The 19910-nt window shown below is 38.7% G+C and overlaps 1 protein-coding gene across 8 annotated transcripts in view; it reads right to left on the reverse strand.

Annotated features, from left to right (window-relative positions):
* AAK1 (AP2 associated kinase 1) overlaps positions 1-19910 on the reverse strand; it is a 271657-nt gene that overhangs the window by 12868 nt on the left and 238879 nt on the right. For 3 of the 8 annotated variants that reach the window (XM_069068903.1, XM_069068902.1, XM_069068901.1), the window contains 4 exons: positions 18608-18709; positions 17038-17148; positions 11357-11461; positions 8840-10595 (listed from right to left, as the gene is read on the reverse strand). The exons of 4 other annotated variants lie outside the window; for them this stretch is intronic. In XM_069068903.1, the coding sequence (XP_068925004.1) occupies positions 10501-10595; positions 11357-11461; positions 17038-17148; positions 18608-18709 (413 nt within the window). In that variant the 3' untranslated portion in view covers positions 8840-10500. Of the gene's footprint in view, positions 1-8839; positions 10596-11356; positions 11462-17037; positions 17149-18607; positions 18710-19910 lie in introns of those variants that run through there. One more of the 8 variants, XM_069068896.1, reaches the window with a different exon arrangement.

Below are 19910 nucleotides of genomic sequence, written 5' to 3' on the forward strand. Positions count from 1 at the left end.
AATAAGACAGTGTCTTATTATCGGGGAAACACGGTAGGAAGATTCTCTTTTCACTGTAACAAGATGAGCCAACTGAGCCATGGCAAAACAATTATAATCCCTTTTCCCACATACCTCATTAAATCTTCAAGACAGCTACTGTGACTCACCTAAGGCTTCTCTTCACCAAGGCAAAAACATACATGGTTTTTGGATCCCTTTGCCATTCTGATCACAGTCTTTTGGACATATTCCTGCTTGTTAATGGTCTCCCTAATGTGCAGCACCAAGAGGCAAACACAATTCTTCAGATGTGGTCTGACCAGGACACAATACAGGAGATCCACTGCCTCTCTCACTTGGGACATTGCCTCAATTGGTGTGACTTGGCTTTATGTTTGCTTTCTGGCTGAGATAGTGAGATCACAGCTCCTTAAAATCTCCAGGTCCTTTTCTGATAAGCTATTTTGCCACTGTTCCCCAGTTTAGATAGGTAATCTTCCAGCCACAGTTGTTTCTTAGTATGTCCTGTCCCTCTATGTAGATGATGCTAGTGACATCTGTTTGCATATGTGCTTTGGGTTGTTTTTCTAGAGGGGGCCATGAATTTGCCCTAATCCACTTGACTAGTTTCCCTAGTGACCAACAGCATAGAAGTTACGCAGTCTAGCTGGGCTTAGGGGCATAGTTCATAATCACGGAATAGAACAGAGCTAACTGGTCCACGTAGGGAAGCTATGCATGGTCCTGGCCATATCAGCACCATGGTCCTGATGCCTGGTTTCATTTCAAAATCTGAAGGTGTGAGAGATGAAGAAAGAAAATTTGGGACCAAAAATTTTTTTTAAATGGATGTTAAAAATTGTCCTTACATGTAATTTGGAAAAAATTTAAAATATTATTTAAAAAATCCTTAAGGGGTGAACCTGATACAAGAATTTCCCTAAGGCTAGTTGTGCAAATCTTGAACTTGGGAGAACCCAGAGTCTATTCCTGTGAAGAGCCTATAAAATATGTGAAATAAGACATAATTTTTTAAAGCAACTTCCTTTTTCTCTGAGATACAGACTTGTACAAAGTAGATTCACAATTTTTAAACCATTTGGGATGACTACATGTGATTTGGTGGCACTCTAGTGCCCCATAGAAACTACAAACTAAGCACAATTCAACAAAATGTCATCTGCTTGAGACAGCTGAGCAGCATGGGTGGCATTAAGAAAAATACTTGCTGACTTGACCTACCAATTACCCTTCCACTGGCTCATCATTCACTCCTGAATTATGGCTCAAGTGCTCAATTTCATAAAGCCATAGGATTCAGAACAGGGAGGGCTCTTTGGAAAAATATGATTCATATCCCTTATCTTACAAATAAGGAAACTGAGAGCCAATGAGGTTAAGTGATTTCCCCAAGGTTATACAGCAAGTGGCAAAAGTAGGAGTCAAACCTCTGTCTTCAAATCCAATGTTCTTTCCCTTATATCTTAGGACCAGTTTCTCTACAAGATTTAAGACTTGTAATTCAGTATGCTTTGAGTAAAAGGTTCAATACTTAAATTTCCCTGATGGCTTGCAGCATGTTTTTCTCAAGAGAAATTTTTACTTTACTTCAAATTGCAAAATAGTAACATATTGATCTAAAGAATTTATGTACATTCTGCAGATGTCTTTGTATACTTGAAACCACTGTTTTGGAGATGTCCTTACACAGATCAGAGGAGGGAATACAGAACACAGTGCCTCAAGACAAAGAATCTCAAAAAACCCAAACTGTTTGAAAATGTCAAAATCCTCAGCAAAAGGTCAGGAAGACAAGTGCTGTTATTAGAGACATATATGTTTAGTGGATTCTTGGTTGTAAAATAAATATGCCCCTAGTTGTTCAGTCATATGTGGCTCTAAAGGTACAGAAAATCCCTGCAACTGGGATTATAGGACTTGGTGGCCTTCAGAGCTTACTGGTGCCTCTTAGATCAATGGGGACATTGACAAGGGACTTGTGAGAAAGGCTCTGTCAATGTCAGTCATTCACAGTAAACCTACTTACACAAGCCTGTGCAAGTGAAAGATGAAATAAGAGGGCAGCTGTAATTAAGACTTTTGTTTTCTCAGCTTTCTTCCCACTTACAACAAATTTCTATGGAGGGAGAGGTGCTTCCTTATCTGATTATAAGGCTGAATCCAGATTAGGTGTGATGTTCTCTCTTCTTTCCTACAATCTTTCCACACACATTTTTTTTGCCATCTTCTTATACCAATGGTGTCACTTCTTTTCTGAAAAGTTTAAGAATTTAACTCCTTCTGCAAAGTTATACTATTTACATTTCTAAGCATTCTCAGTAGTGACAAGATGATTTTACTCTCTTGAATTTTTACATAAGGATATTTTATCTACATTTATAAAATTTTACTTCTCTAAAATATATGTGTGACAATTTCTAGCCTTCACATTTTGACTTAATTTCATGTCTATCTATCTGTTTGCATTGTCTTCTTGGGGGAAAGACAGAATGAAGACTGGTATTAAATATACAACAGCATAATATGTGGAGTTATGTGATAACTCAATTTCAAATCCTCAAAGTAGATAAAAATTCACACTGCCACATTTAAAGAAAGACCAAATCCAAAAAGGCTTTTTCTACTCTGGCACCTACCACTATTTGGTGATTTTGTTTGCATAAGTTACCAACACTGAACCCTTCTCCCCAGCTCTCTGTAATTACTAAAATACAGTAGAAATTAAAAAAAAAATACCTTCTGACTACTGACTGGTTATATTCAAAAGGATATCATCTGACAATCATTTTTCCCTGGGAAAAAAAGGCATATCCACGTGAATGCTAAGGGTACAGGAAAGATAAAGGCTTATTTAATGTCAGTGAGATCACTTGGTATTTGATGGAGGCAAAATTAGTTTTTATAGTATTTGGAATTTCTTGAAAGAGACCATGTAGGATTTAAATCCAGGTTATGGTTGTCTTTTGTTTTGAAGCTCCTGGGATGCCTCTAACGTGGTTAAATACTTTGGAAGATGTTGTCACAGTTTTCTAAGCCCTAGATGGTTTCTGGACTGAGGATGTTAATGAAAAGTGGAATAAACTAAAGGAAAGCTGTAATCCTGAAAGTTTTAGTTGGGCTGAAGTTGTCTGGCAGAGATAGGTTTTATTTATTCAAGTTCTCATATCTTTGTGTCAGGATAAAGCTTAGCAGATTCCCTTAGTCAACACCACTGAGGTGAAAGTCATTGCAAAGTAGTCATCTGTCAGGAAATGGAAAAAAGAAGCAACCTATGTCACTCTCCAATTCTTTAACCATGTCCTTAAAGCCTTCCACAGTTTGGCTCTGAGCTACCTTTCCATCCTCTTCTCCCATCATTCCCTTCACTTACTGGAGAGGAAAAAGGGCTGTATCTATGATTATTTCACTGATAAAGGGAATTCACAAAAGAGGAAGTTCCTTGTGCCCAGGCAGGTTGGCACATTCCTGCAATATAAGACAATAGACCTTCTTTTAATCGCTCTAGAGTTGCCTAGAAAGAGCACTGAGAAATTAGGTGATTTACCCAGGGTCACACAGCTGGGATGTGTCAAAGACAGAACTTCATCCTAGTTCTTCTAAGACTGGAGGCCAGATCTCAAGCTACTATGCCAACCTGCTTCTCACACACTAGATATCCAACTAAATGAGACTATTAGCTGTTCCGTGAGCTCAGCCATTCTTTCTGGTCTCCATGTATCTTTGTGGAGTGCTATTCATGTCCAAGAAAAACATTTACTCCAAATCTTTGCCTGCAAAAATTCATCTCTCCTTTTATGTGGCAAAGGCAGCATTTCTTCCAGGAAGCCTTCCTTGATGCTGCTCCCTCTCCTCGAATTTCTCCAGAACACTATGGCCAACTCTCTCCTTTGCTCCACCAACTTCATAGTGTAATTATTTGTGTAAATGTTATATTCTTTCTCTTTACATCCTAGTACCTCCAGGGCATGGACTCTGGAATTATTTCATCTTATTTAAAGCTTAGCACTATGCCTTGCACGCTACAGATAGTTATTACATGTGTGTTCAATTTAAGTTGAATGAGTTCTTAGACTTATTTTGGCCAGACTGATTAACAAGCCACAGGCCTAATTAGGAAGAACTACCTCTAATCTATATTATAAAATGAAAAATTAATGGCATTTTGGCCCAGAAATGTAGCCTATTATAGATTATAAAATACAAAGGGAGTGTCCCAATTTTTCCAATGTCAGTCTACCAAATTTTACAAAGAAATTTAATTTTAATAATCTCCAAAAAATAACAAAAAAAGAGCCATCTATTTAAATAACTTCCTTTTATAAAATGACTTACCCAAGGTCACACAGGGAATAAATGGGTAAGGGAGGATTTGAGCCAAGTTCCCTGTCTTCAAATTCAGTGCTCGCTGCCCTCTACCCTGGCCTTCCCCCCAGCTCCTCTATTAGGGGTGTGACCTGGGGCAAACTGATTTTCCTAACAGGTCCTCAGTTTCTTTGTATGAAAAATTAGACAACTGAACCAGAAGATATAGGATCCTATAGGATCTGTATTAGCAGATGCTTTTGAAAAATAATTTATTTTAAAAAGTTCAGTAAATAATATATGGCAGGTTTTCTTAATGTGGTATTTAAAAAACAAACCACACAACCCAAAAATCTCCATTTTTTCAGGAGAGTTATATACAGAGACCACATGTAAGCTTCTTCACCCATGATTATGGAACATGATTATTCCTCCTTCATATTAGACAGAAATTTCTCCAGTAATTTGAACAGTCATACTAGCCCAAGTCACAACTGGGAAGGAGGGCCCAATACTCCCTTCCTCCCCACTCCTGTGTCAATTTTCCCCTTTCATGTCCCTCTCTTATACCAGGTACCCTAAACTTCCCAGCTGGCCTACTGACTCCTTTTTGAAGATAAATTCACCCTAAAGTGTTAGTGATTTAATGCTATCTTTCCTGGAGTTTTTATTTCAAAAGGACTGACTACAGGGAGAGGGCAACACTTAAGCTAGAGAAATAAATCAATTATGATGGAGTTTTAAAAATAAAGGACTTTGTGAGAGCCCTCCATAAGAAGGGTTGGGGTGAGTTTTCCCAGCACTCCTGAAACCATCTTGCAGACCATTACCTTCTCTATATAAGGTATGTCCTCTTTGCAATAAATTCAATACCTAAGCACATGGTCAGTATTTGATAAAAGTTCATGGCCTGATACACTGGTGAATCACAGATCCCAGTTGGGAATCCTCGCTCAGTGGTATGACCTCAGTTCTCTGTGCCTCAATTTGTGTAGGGAATTCCAAGTCTAAAAATTTAGAACCTTTTCCACTGAAAGGAATCTACAATTAGTCATTAACTTACACACTTAGAGACACTCATACACTTTAGAGAGCTGCCTGAGAGTTTAAATGACTTGCCTGTGGTCCTCGTACTAGGATATGTTTTAGGCGACACTTGAATCCAGAGCTTCCTGTCTCTAAGGTCGATCTTTTATTCACTACAACCTCATGCTCCTCACTCTCACTCTACATACAGGGAAATTGTCAAAGTCCTGACAAGACACACAGAGTGGAACCCTGGGTATTTAAAGTTTTAAAGGTTCATTATAATTTGTTCCTACACGTTAGTTAAGAGGCTAAAAACAAGCCTGACATGTAATTTCATAGCTGGGGCCAAGTGACTCTGGGTAAATACAGAAGATCTCTTTGGGGATTGCTTTCACAGTCTGCAGTACGTTCAAAAGCCTGGAGCCTGTGGGGACAAATCTTTTTCCTTTGAAGAGGTAAGGGACATGTTGGGAGGTGGAGTCATTTGATGGCAATGCCAGTTATCAAACTGGGGGGTGTTATTTTCAATTAAGTGCCAATTCTAAGGAACGACATGACAGGTGTTCCTGTGCGGTCTGGTTTGGCTTATCGATTAGCCTCTCTCCTCACCTGAGGAGTTCAGAGTGAAGATTCTGAAATGACAGCAGGCAGAAATCACTGGGACAAAGAAGGACTTTCAGGGGAACCACTTAGAAAATAACCATTATTTGGATGCATAAATTCTGGTATGTTTGTTAGAAAAACCCAACACAGGACTTTAAAGTCATTCCTCAGAAAGTATTCAATTCAGCAAAATCCTCTGTTTTAATATAGTCACTGAATCACCAAATTCCACAGCTGGAAGAGCCCTTGGAGGGCTTGACAATGTCTACAATGTGTCTAGCAGGTGCCTTTTGTAGCATCCTCTGGTTGAAGACCTCCAGTGACAGAGAACTTCCTGCCTCCCGGATAGTTTCAATTTTTAGGAATTGATTCCTAACCCAAACCTAAATTTGTCTTTTTTAAATTTCTAACTGTTGCTGCCCCTACTTTTTTTCCTTGGAGTCCATGGTGGAACACTTTTAATTGCACTTTCCCAATGAGACTCTTTTGGGATAGCTCTAATTGTTAGAAAGTTTTGGGGTTCAGTCAACCTCTCCAAATCCCATTTACTCCTCCAAGTTCTGTCCTATGGGGTCAAGTAGTAGCTGTTGTCTGTGACAGACTTTCAAGTACTTGAAAAACCAGGACTCCCTCTAAAGTTTCCATCCTTTAGGCTAAATATCTTTAGTTTTTTTTAGTCAGTTTTCATATAGTCCTTTGCCATGATGGCTGCCCTCCTCTAAACAGTCTTCAGCTTATGAGTTCCCTTCTCTTAAAATGTGCCACTCAGAACTTAACACAATATTCCGGAGATGGCCAAAGCTGGGCAGGACAGGGTACAAGTAGGACTATCACCTCTTCTCTCTTAATGGTGCCAAAGGTCATGTAACTTTCCTGCCAGTTCTGGAAAATAAGCATTTATTAAGTGCTTACAATTTGCTAAGGACTGGAAAGAAAGGCTTTAGGAATTTGAACGGGGTGACCCAAGTGATATGAAGGCAAGGGAAAACAAATCAGTTTCCAGTTATAATTATCACCTTTAAAGTATTATGGCAAAAGTAAATCATGTATATAATCCATGTATATGTATATACAAACCACGTATACATATGTGTATACACATATAGGTGTGACCTCTATGTCTACATCTAGATATATAGATATATCTCTATACAGCTATATATCTTTCTACATGGTGTCCTAAAAGACTTAGGGCAATTTTAAGCTATAAAAGTTTTAAAATGCACTTGGAATTTTGGGACAACTTGTAGAGTACTTACTCATTTTTTTTTCCAGGTTAACTAACTAAAGAACTGATAGATTCAGGCTGCTGCTGTGCTGCTTTATTTAATAAGATGCCATGCTCAAATTTAAAGGAGCAGCTATGATGGAATCCCAATGTGCCTTTATTAAAAAAAAAAAGAAAAAAAAAGGGTTGGCCCTATCGGGTGAAGTTTCAGTGAGCTGGAATAGTGATAGCCAACCACATTAGTACAATCCTGTTCAAACAGTCCACAAACACAAACGAGGCAAGGGCACGCAGGAATTGTGCTGTTAATTACGGAAGAACATCAGGATGAAAAACCATCCTTCACAGTTCTTCTGAAGTAAAATAGATACACTTTCCCTATCTGAGACTTTTTTTTTCCCTTAGCAAATGAGGAAGGAAAACTAGATGATCCCTAAGAATAACACATCCTGTAGAATGTTATGGAACATTAAGGGACCTTGGGAATTATCTAGTTTAAAGTTCATTTAACAGATAAAGAAACTGAGCCCCAAAGACATTAAGTAATTTATTTTGGGTTATGTATGAGCCTAATGTCAGTCTCCAGATTCCCAAGCAAATGTTCTTTCCAGATCACCGATGCTTTCTACCTTCCACCTTTGAAATCCTATATTATTCTATTAATCAGCAACTAGAATGACCATCCTTATTTTACTTATTCCTACTTAACAACAACAACAACAATATGCTTAACATTGACTCTAAAAACCTGGAAAGGGCCTAATTTATTGGGTCATTCCCATGTGTTCTCAACTGACAGATACTTGATTTTCTTCCCATACCCCTGAAGAACATGAGTCAAAAAAATTTAGTGCAGTCATCTCCTTCCAGCTGTTCCAAGCTCCAAAGCCCTGGAGGTTAATATCTTTGAGTCTCAAGCTTCTTTTGTGTCAAATTTTATTAGCTATTTTCATTAAAACTTCCTGAGCCAGACCATTATGAAGTCAATACATATTAATCTAATTTAAGAGCCATGTAGAAGAGTGACCATTTAAACCCAATCCTTTCATTTTCTCAAAATGATATTCTTCATGGCTTTATCTGAATTGAGTAGTTAGAATATCCTAGACCATATGAATAAGACAATCTTACTTTAAACTATTATATCTCCATTGGCTGATACATTCTGCTTATGTTCAGAAGAGAGAATAAAATTCTGATCTGAAGCATTAATTCAAAGCATTGTTGTATAAACATTTCCCCCTTCCCGACCATAAAAAAGCAAACCAAGTTCCATTTTTATTGTTGATGAAACTCAGCCAATAGACAAAAAACTTCACTGACATTGTGTTGGTGTTTCATCCCCAGCAGGCAGATTTAATTCTTGAAACTGAAAAACAAAAACAAAAACAAAAAAAAGGGACCTCCTACCCTAAGACAGGCTTGTTATTTGGCCAACTGGCTTCAGCCCACAGTGGTGCAATTGAAAGAGAAGAGAAGAATGGATAGAGACTCAGATGCCAGCTCCATTGTTTCTCTAAGGCCGTTCACGTGGGTGAGCTCAAAGCTTCCCCTCCAAAGTGCAGAGTCTTGCAGGCTTCTAGGGGTATTGATAAATGGGTCTCCACCCCCTTTTCCCTTTCTTCTTAAAGTGCAAAAGTAAAGAAGGAGAAATAAAAGTACTAGATCTACAGCCAAGAGTGTGGATGTGGAATTTTATTTACAGAAATCTTTTCAGCTAAGAGCTGGATCCCTTTTGAGGGTGAGTGATAGAGCCCGAAGTTGAGGTGGGGGGACAGTAGGTAGAAGGTTTGCCCAACCCACCTCTTCTCATGAATTGTTTCATCGGTAGCTTTTGCACATGAGGAAAAACAAAACAAAACAAACCACAATTCATCGAATAGCACGAGCTCCATATGCAAACAGAGGGCGACCACTAAACTTGTGAGTATGTTGGTCCAGAGTCCTTTATTTCATGAACAGTGTTTTAAAGTCAGTGAAGAACTCTGTGCTGTTTCTTGATTTTTGGCTTATAAGCCAAGGAGAGCAAGCAGAACAGCGGCTGGTAGCCTCCAACTTAAACACCAAGGAGAAAGGAAGGTAATTTAGCCTCGGCCATAATGTGCCTAGCTCATCAGCACACTCACTTCTGATGACCTGAACGGAAACACGCGCTTACTCTACAAGGACAGAAGATCTGCAGGAAGCTCATAGCAACACACTTATCAGCTGAGGAGGACCCCGGACCTTACAAGGTGGGGCTGCCAAGTAATTACAAGGGAAGGGGAGCATCAACCCTGTACAGACACCTGACATTGGATTGGAAACGCCAAGTGGAAACAGAACTGGTCAACATCTTCATTTATACATAATTTACAGTATTCAATTCAAAATAAAAATCACAAGAAAAATACATCAGTTTCTGCTATGCCTTCTCCCACCCCCACCCCACCCCTCCCGAAAAAACAAACAAAAAAAAGTGGCTTCTAATTAAATATATAATCACCACCACTGTCTATATTTTGGTCTAATTCTGAGATCTGGGCTCGGGATAGTTACAACAATGGGAGTAGCAACATCTGGAATGCAATTTACCCAAAGATCGCCAGGATCTGCAGTCATGTATCTTGGTCTCTTCGTATCCAAGAGGTTAAAGGAATGCTGAACAGGTTTGGGGGTGAGGGTGGGATGATGGTGGGGTGGCATGTGAAATCCCTTGGCTGAGTCTAACTTGGTTGGCTAGGGCAAAACCCAATCTCTCTTGCCAAACATACGCTAGCACAAGGCTTTCTACCCTCCCTTAAGCCTTAGATCCATCCCCAGTCTATTGCCTCCAGCTGAGAACATTTCAATGGTCCATCTCCACATGGTGATGCATTAAGAAAAGAAAAGAAACAGATAAACATATTCATCAGGCCTAAGGAAAAGGAGTTTGGGAGTGCTGGCTTGGGAGGCCATTCCTAGTGAGCACAAAAGAGAGGACACCAGGTGACAATTAACTAGTCAGTTCACTTGAGCTTTTGGTCAAGCTAGGTAGGGACTGATTCCAGCAAAAGTGAGGCTTTGTGGCAACTAGTTCACAATTGAAGCTAATGCTATTGAAAGTGGGTTCATGAGAAACCATTGACAAAATGGGAACTGGGAGGAACTTGCCAAGAAGTATCTCTGGAAGGCCATTTCCTTTCCTTAATGTTTCTAGGGGAGAAGGTGAAAGGTGAGGGTAAAAGATTGGCGGGTCCCTTTTTCTTTTTTTGCAAACTAGAAAAAAAAAATCTTTTTGAAGGTTAACTCCTCTGGAATGAAAACGTAGATTACGGTATGAAGGTTACAGAACTGCATCTGCTACTGGGTCACCGCTACAGGTCTATGAGCTGATCCACCAGCAGCAAAGACCTGGCTAGGTTGGGAAGACTGGACTCAGAGCTCCCACTGCTGTTTCTAGAGTGCCCACCTGGAAGTGGAGAGATAGGAATTCAGTACAGAACACAAAGGGTTAAGGTTTAGATGTGCAGAGCAAAGCAACCAAGAAAAAGAAAAAAAAAACTAGAAGCAGTAAAAAAAAAAATTTATGCAAGCTGTTATTGGTTAGAATTTGCAAGAATCAAAATTAACTATTTCCTACCACCCACCATTCTCTCTCTCTCTCTCAATCCCCCAGACAGCCACAAGGCAGCCCATGCACTATTCTGTTAAAGGCAGGGCAAATGAAAGCTACCAGCAAAGGTGATTTCCATTTTTGGCAGAGAACAAGAGGCTGCACCCTGATATTCATCCCACCAACCAAGTTAAATGAAATCATTTTTGCTTGAGGAAAGACTTGACCAGACACTACTTTTATGCCCAGGGAGAGACACTAAAATGACTAAAGAAATAGTCTTTTGGCAACTTGGCATAGCAGAGAGATCAAAAATTTTTTTGACACTATTCAAAGTAGAAAGGACTTCAAATATAAGTCCTAAATATTTGAGTATAGTATTGCAAGAAGGGCGACACTCTTTAAAAGGAACATTTGTTAAGGATTTTTTTTAATCTTCCTCCAAAAAAATTTGTAAAATGTGATTATGCGGATGCATTCCTTCAACTCCAGTCTCTCTGCCCAATCCATAAAGAACTCATAATTCAAAGAGCCCTTAAACATTTACTCCTAGCAGGTTGGGGACATTTCTACATATTCTGTTCTCAGCCTCTTCTTTTTGCCTCCTTCTCTCTTACCTTGTGAGTTTTTGGATATCAACACAGGAATGGGGTCAAACTCATCTTCTGCCACCTTTTCAGGGCCCTCAGGAACATCAAAACCTGAGATGAGATTATTATCTTCTGCAGCATGAGGTAGGGATGGAAATAAAGAGGCAGAAAGAGCAGAGACAGATGTTAGCTCAGAAAACAATGTTAGAAGACACATAGTTCCTATTAGTGTGGTTAGGGCTGTTTTTTAGAAGAAGGTGAAAGTACTGTCTTTTCTGAGTTGAAATAAGAGGTGAGGTCCATAAAGAGGGGAAAGTGTCAGGCAAAACATACTGAGAAAACAGGCCACTGTTGTGATGTGCAAAGAAAGCCTCCTTGGACTATTTAAGGATAGAGAAAAGAAAGACATAAAACATTTTTAATCTCAGTCTAAAGCTTAAGTCTAGATGCTCTGTCTTATAAGGAAAAACTGGTTATTATTTCTTTGTTAATCATGCTTAAGAAATTGGGGAGGGAAGACAGGCTGGTTGATAAGCTTTCTCTACCTATTTAATGTAATTATTATTATAGTACCTCTTTTTTTTTTCCAAGTTAGTTTTAGTAATACCTTTTGTTTATACAGCACAGTAGTTTCTGAATATAGAAACTTTTCTCCTCCAACCCTCCCTGGTAGCTAAAAAAAAGGTCAATCAAAAACAACCACTACAGTGACCACATCTAATGATATATACACTATTTTGCTCTTGTGGTCACTGTCCAAGAGGAAAAAAGGTATTCACTATCTTATACTAGCATCTACCGAAAAAAAAAAAAAAACCCAACAAAACCAAAAAGAACCCAAACAAATCCGCAAACAAAACCCATAGAAAAAAACTCTGCCATCTTTAAGGGGAAATGGCTAACTAATAATACTTAGACAAAGGAAACTAATTAGTGGTTTAAGATTCAAATACTACCTAGCAACTTGCACAAAATACTTCTGAAATGACTCAACTGGGTAGGCATTTCTCATTCTAGGAGAAATTATTCAAACGACTTAGACTTCCTGAGTGGATTGAGGGGGAGGGGATGTAGAGAGGGAAAGGAGAGGGGGAAAGTGAATAAATTTACATGCCAGTTCTTGTCCAAAAGGGAATATATTCATGTACAGTGGGAAGGCAGGTAAAAGTCATGTAAATTTATTCCTCTCAATTCTAATTAGTGCTGCCACACCAGCACATCCCAGCTGGGCCCCCATTTTGTAAGGGACGCTGCTCAGTAATTGCTCATCTCTGCTGATGGGCTCATCTGAAACAACTGTCAGGCTTAATTGCTTAAATAGGCAACTTGCTCAATAAAAGCAAAATCTTTTAAACACTGTCAAAGGCAAAAAAACCAAAGCTCAGCTACTGTCACTGTAAGATGAAGCCTGTTTCCAGAAGCTTCTTTTCATTAACCCTCTCAGGAAGGGGGAGGACTTGATGAGATTGAGCTCTCTTTAATTCAGAAATCCCACTGCCTCCTGGGGATATCTTCACGATCACGTCCAAAAGTCAAACTGATCAGGAAATAATTTTTAGATTCTTAGTAACCCCTTTTTCCTCCATGTTACTGTTTTATCACAAAGATGACAAAATGGGTGTGACAGAAAAGAAAGGTCAAATCCAGAAGTTTGATGACTAAAGATGAATGGAAACAAGGCTTTCTTATGAGGTCAAGGTCACCAGAGTTGTGGACTCAGACCCAAAGGTACATCTTACATGGAAAACAACTGTTTGAATGATTATCCCACCAGAAGACTGTAAACTCCTTGAGGGCAAAGATTATTTTTTGGTCTTAGCTGGGTATCTCCCTGCAATGCCTAGTTGAGAGCCTTGAAAATAGCAGGTGGTTACTAAAAGCTTGTTGAATCAAAGTGGAGTCTGCTTAGTGAAAGGAAGAGGCACTGTAAAAACAAAACAAAAAACTCGTGTGCTGAACCACCAGCACGGGTAAACAACCCTGAGTTTGAAAGCACCTAAGTTTTAGAGCAAGTGAATGTTACCGTGGAAACTGTCATCAGTGGGAAGAGCTCTACAGGTCTCCCAAAGAAGACATTCTAAAACCTAGGAATGGGAATTAGGGCCATTTGGATAGTTTTTGAGACCTGGGAAAACTTTAAAGAACAAATCCTCTCTCATGTTTTCCATTTTGATGCCACAACAGAGAAGATTTGTTATGTATTTTAATCCAACAAAGTAACTTAATAAAAGAACATCTTCCTTATTATAAAAGGCATCAGGGGTTCTTAACCTGAAATGTACAGGTGGATTTTGGGGGGGCCCTCTGGATCTGGATGGAGAAAAATGAATTTCAATTTTTACCATAATTGGCTTACACTGTAATTCTATGCATTTAAAAACATTATTTTGAGAAGGGGTTCATAGGCTTCACCAGAATGTCAGTGGGATCAAAGGCACAAAGAAGATTAAGAACGCCTGACATAGATGTTCTCTAAGGCCCACTTCAGCTCTGACATTCTTATGTTCTCTGTTCCAAAGGCTCCTTCCAGATTTGACAGGCTACATTCTAGTTCTTTTAGTTCTAACATTTTGTGTTCTGTGTCCTTAAGGGAAATAGCATTGATGCAAATTTAGAGGACTTGGGTTTGAATCTTGGTCCTATCTTTGTCAAAATGGATGAGCTGTATTATGTAATTCCTAAAGTTCCTTTTGGCAAGGAAACCTTGAAGCTCTGATATTCTAGGTTTTAAGGTATTTTTCAGCTTTAACATTCTATATTCTGTGTTCTTAGTTCATTTCAAGTGCTGACATACTTGTAATATGAAAAAGAAAAATGTATACTGTTACATAAGAATCCAAAAGGCTTGGAACCCACAGCTTCATTTTTTATGCACAGATTTTTAATATAGTCAACCAGAAGAGGGATTCCCTAAGGATGATGAAGTTCTCCAGCTCTTCTTGTTTAAGAATGACATTCTTCCGACTGTATCAAGTCATGGAACACTACCAGGCCTCCTCATGGGGGTTCATGGTCTTTGAAAAGAATTGGCCTAGTAATACACATAGAAAAAACTAAATCAATGAAGAATGAATATTGTTCACACTATGACTGCAGCTGGGTTGACAGTTCATTGAATCAGCCTATTAGTACATGCAGATTGACACTGAGCTTGCCAAAGAAGTGAGTAGAAGTAGGAAAAATCAGGCTAGGGTGCATTTAGGGAAATGGCACAGAGCTTTCAATGATCCCTGTTGTTGCAAAAGCCCATATTTCTCATGGTGACACCATATGGTTGTAAACCACAGAACACCACATACTCAGAAAGATAATGACTGCATGTGACTCACAGGGCAAAAGAAAGATGCAAGGTGGGTGTAAGCAGGTGGCAGCATATTGTCAACAATGGCTTGTGTTTAACAAAGGACATTATTTAAAGCATATTGACCAAGAAAGAAGTTGGGTCAGTTATGTATCAAAATCAAAAGCTAACAGATGGGCAGCTTGAATGTTGTATTGGAATCTATTAAATATTAAAATAAACAAAAAGAGGCCTAGAATATAGAAGGTGGAGCCTATGCAAAGGATTTATGGACAGAGATGGAAAAGAATTATGTGGGCATGAGATATTTTAGCTTGGCTGTGATTAACATTTGTGGACTTATAACAGAGATTCACACTAACAGTGTTAACTAGCAATGGTAAAAGTCACTTTTAAAAGGCCTTGGTGAAGTCTGCTAGTAAAGGGAGCCAACAGTTTCCATTTGAGCTTGCTTTTTTCCCAATGAAGAAATTAAAGGACATGGCCTTAGTAAGGGCTTTCTCTTCCTTGCCATCAACTTATCTTCTTTCCAAGAGGGAGTTACTCAGCAAACTCTAAACTAGGCGAATCTGTTTTAGGTTCTAATATGGAGCTAAAAGGTGACAGGCAGTCAGGTGTGGTGGAGTATTGGACCTGAAGTCAGGAAGACCTGTGTTCAAATATGGCCTTAGATATTTACTAGCTGTATGGCCCTCGGCAAGTTACTTAATCTTTGTTTGCCTCGGTTTCCTCATCTGTAAAATGAGGATAATAATAAGGCTTATCTCCCAGGATAATTGTGAGGATAAAATGTGATAATGTTTGTAAAAGGCTTTGCAAACACATAAATGCTAGCTAAAAAACACAAGTTTGTTTCAGATCTGATCAGTATCATTGCTCCTGAATTCTACTGCATATTTGAGATGATAGAAGAGCAAAAAACTAGGCTTTGTGAAAGTGCTGAGAAGCTACTAAGATTAAGATTGATCCTGTATCACTTTCTTATTGATCCTATTTACAGTTAATTAATTTTGCCTTGTAACTGCTTTCGTTCTATAATTACTTAAGTCACAGTTTTTATCTCTGAACTTGGTTCTGAGTTCAGCTGGCCTGTAATAGGTTAAGTTGAAAAATCCAGCTCTACTACTCAAGGAATTTTGTGAACCTTGGGGAATATGTATGAGAAAGCAAGAGAGTTTGGGCCTGATATCTCTATTTTGCCAAGCTGTCCTTCAAGGATGTCTGGTTTGCTGTCCAAAAGTCTGGGCTGCTATCTTGCACCTGGACTCAAAGAGCACTTCTTAGTCTCATGAGAGAAGGGGAGAGGAGCGGGGGGAGTGGTCATTGCTAGCCCCTATTATCAAACTTCAAACCATTCATGTTGATCTCTGAGCCTCAGCTCTGTAACCAACCATATGGCCCTCACTCCCATGATGTCATTTCCTCTGCTCTGTCCTTTGTTCTGTATTACTCAAAACCTATAAAAGGGGAACTGTCCTCTTGCTCAGGGTCTTTGACATTAATGGAGATGATTCACTGACACATTATTGACAGGGAGCATGGCCCTGATAATAAATGTTATCTTGCTCAGAAATATGCCTCAGTTTGCCCCTCAGTTAAATTCAAATAATGACAGCATTAGAGCCAATGTGGGTCAAAACCTATCTGATGTTTTAAAAAACATATATGATGCCAGCTCAGTGAAGGGAAAAGAGCTCATTCTGAAGGATACAATTATACATTCTGTTTGGAGGAGGAGAGAGTATTACCTTGGTACTCACTAAAGTACTTTATTATATAAAGCCTATATAAGCCAGGTGTGTCCTGGTTTGCCTGAAGTCTTATTTCCTCATCAAAAAAAAAAAAGAAGGAATTGGATAAGAAGGTCACTAAGGTTCCTTTTCAGAGGGATGATCCTATGACTTTCAACTTAACCAATTTAAGACAAGAAATTATTTTTTAAAGCAGTTTTAAACTAGCTTCACATATTTGATAGATTTGTGGGATTTAAGAGCCCATTTAGTTTAAACTCCCTCATTTTACAGGTGAAAAACTGAGGCCCACGGAGTGACTTACTCACAGTCGCATGTACAGTCAAATGGCAGAGTGGACATTCAAATCTCTGATTCCAAAATCCAGCATTCTGTCAATAGACCATGCTGCCATAACTTTCATTATTTCAAAGTGATAAAACCCCATTGTAATTAACAATCATTTAGAAATGTTTTTAAAACATTCAGATGGTTGTACTGACCCCCTCCCACTCCTGGTTAGTTTGAATCATTGAGGTTCTTTATATAAAATGGAAATGATAACAAGACAAAAGAAAACAGTAGCACACATGATCTCATAAGAACAATGTCCTCTGGTCATTCTTTCCCTCCCCTCCCTGGACAAAACGAGAGCACATGCCGTGACAAGTGTTTACCTTTATGAGCTGGAGCAGAAATCGCCATGGGAGTGAACTCATCTAGAAGGTCAGTAGCTGGGTTAGAAAGCAGAGAGGAATCAAGAAGGGAATCTTCCCCAGGGAGAGAATCTGAGTCCAGAAGAAAGGGATGCCGGGAGCATGAAATGGTATATACAACAGGAGAATGGGATTAGACTGCCAACCTTTAGATTACTGGCTTGACATCTCATTCATACAACTCACAACAGCAGCAGCAGCAGCAGCAACAACAACAAACCCAGGGTCTTCATAACAACAACAAACAGCATTAAACAGGGCGCTTAAGTTTTACAAAGCATTTTACATACATTGTCCTAAAATCTTAGCACAGTTTTAAGTAGTTGTTTAATAAATGCTTTGTCCTTCATTAGCACATAGACATAGAAGACTTTTCTCCCAAGGTCATGAACTTCCTATAGAACTTGAACTGAAATATTTTACATCATGAAAGCCAAGGCAGAGTCCCAACCCAGCCTATCTGTCATCCCTACATCACTAATGCTGCTCATCAGAGCTATCTTCTGTTCTAAAGACTGTGAAAGGGCCTAACATTAAAGCATCCAAACACAAACTTAGACCTGGATGAATTTAGATCACTCTGTCTCTATCCCTCTTTCCAAATGCCAACAAATTTTGGTTTTATTCAGGCATTTTACTTTAGTCTGTATGAAGGTGATAAATTCAGTGCTTTTTCTACAAGATTTCCCAACTCTGTGTCATTAGAATGTAAGGGCTGTGTTAAGTATCTGAACAGATGCTAACCCCCCTCCCCCCAAATTACCTTCAAATTCAATTTTTAAAAATCTCATATATGTGATTAAAGCTTTATGTAAGGGACACAATTCAGGCTTACACTTCCAGGTGAGTCTACTTTAAGAGCAAATAAAATTGGTCTAATATATTCAGAAGAGTGATAAAGATTTACTCTCTTCCTCATAAGGTTGTACCAACCAATGGAGTTCCACATCAAAATCATTGCCTTGTCATAACCAAACTGCTATAAAATTGTAAAACCCCTAAGTAATACTGCTAGGCCAGTCATTCATTCACTTGTAAAGTGGTTTGTGTGGAATTAACTGCCTTTTACAATGCTGCTCACCTACTCACGTTTTTTGTGAACCTAATTAACAATGTTAGATAGGCTATGCCTGAAGAGTAAAGAATATATGGTAGTTTGGCTACTTAGGTAACTAGAAAAGAAGAGAGCAGTCTTATAAATTCCTAAGAAAGCTGAGGGAAACAGTGGTGTGGAACCTACTGATCACTATAATTGACCTAAAAGCAATCTATTCTTCATATAGCAAGCAAGTTGCTGAATATCCATAAGCTGGAGCTGAGAACACAAATCAGTAGCAACTGATCTTATGGAAAGTAAAAGGAACCAGTTTGCACAAAAATCACATCCTCAATCTTGATTTAATGTGGTTGGGAGATAGGCTGGCTCTCCTCCTCAGAAGGGGCTTGGTTCTATAGTCAGAACAAAACCCACAGGCTGACTAGTCTTATCTCCATGACCAAATGCTCTCATTTGAGGATAAACTTTACTAACCTGTTCGGTTGGATGTGACAGAGTCAGTCTGAGATGGGAGGCGCTGGGCCATTGGGGGCTCCAGTCCTGGTATGAGACTTTCAACAGCAATATCAACTTTTCCTTTGGCAGCAGTGTTAAAAAAAATCAGAGGAAGGTGGAAACAAATTATAGGGAGCCAGAGGGATTAGAAAAGCACTGGAGTCAGAGGATTAGGGTTCAAACTCCAGTTCCGCTACTTACTAGCTGTGTATTCTTAAATCACTTTCCTCTTTAGATCTCAGTTTCCCCATGTGTAAAATGGGGAGTTAGATTGGATGGTCTCTATGGTCTTTCTTATGTAATAAATGCTATGATCCTATGAGAGGTCAGGACAGTTAATCCCTAAATAGCAAGGGGTCCCCTGCATGGAAGTTTCAGTCAGTGGGCCTGAGAATTATGTCATAGTAAGGAAAGCTTAAGTATTTGGGTCTGTTCAACCCAAAAAGAGAAGTAGGAAACTGATAGCATAGAAACTGATAGTCTTCACTCTTTTTTTAATTCCTTACTGTTATAGATACTATGCTTTTCATTATGTATTGCCTTATGACAGATCTTTGATATTTAATTTTTTATGTCTGTCTCTCCAATCTGATCATAAGTTCCCTGAGTGGAATCTCACGTGCCTTTCATAACTCTGTCTCCCTCACAACACCTACCACAGAGCTGTGCATACTACATATAATCCTCTTCCATTTAGTGGGTGTGTAGTTCTAAGGTACCTTTAAAGTTTTCATATGGAACAGTTTGGTTCTGAAAGAGGCAGAAACATTACTTTTGTATAAAGACAAAAGAATTCTATTAATTAGTTAATGTGGTAAGGTATAGTCTTTTTATAGCTTAGCAACTTGGTGTCTGAAAGGAATAAGAAAATAATTTTGTATTAATAAAAATTATCATAATTTATATGTAAAGAAACACAGTTTTCATCTAGGCTATGAGCAGACTGGTTGCAAAACGGACAGAGAATGAACCGAGGCATAAACATAACAACTTAAATAACCCTGTGAGGGATGTAGAATAATATCTTTTTTGTATGTTTAATGGTTCAAAGGGGAAGAGAAAATTTTTATTTATTAAAAACTGTGAGTATAAACACAGTTGCCAGAGGCACAGTTTTGGAGACTATGGAATTGTTGAAGCTCCAGGATATAGGAGTTCCTAAACTGATTGATATGGAACTTTTAAGATTTAAGAGGTTAAAAACTTGTACAGTGAAAATAATCATGTAACTCTTTAGATATTATGAGATCATTAAATAAGGAAAAGGGGGCTGGTGAGTTTT

The sequence above is a fragment of the Petaurus breviceps genome, unplaced genomic scaffold (assembly GCF_028583685.1).
Source record: "Petaurus breviceps papuanus isolate PSGF00001 unplaced genomic scaffold, PetGlider_PUasm1.0 90775, whole genome shotgun sequence".
NCBI lineage: Eukaryota > Metazoa > Chordata > Mammalia > Diprotodontia > Petauridae > Petaurus > Petaurus breviceps.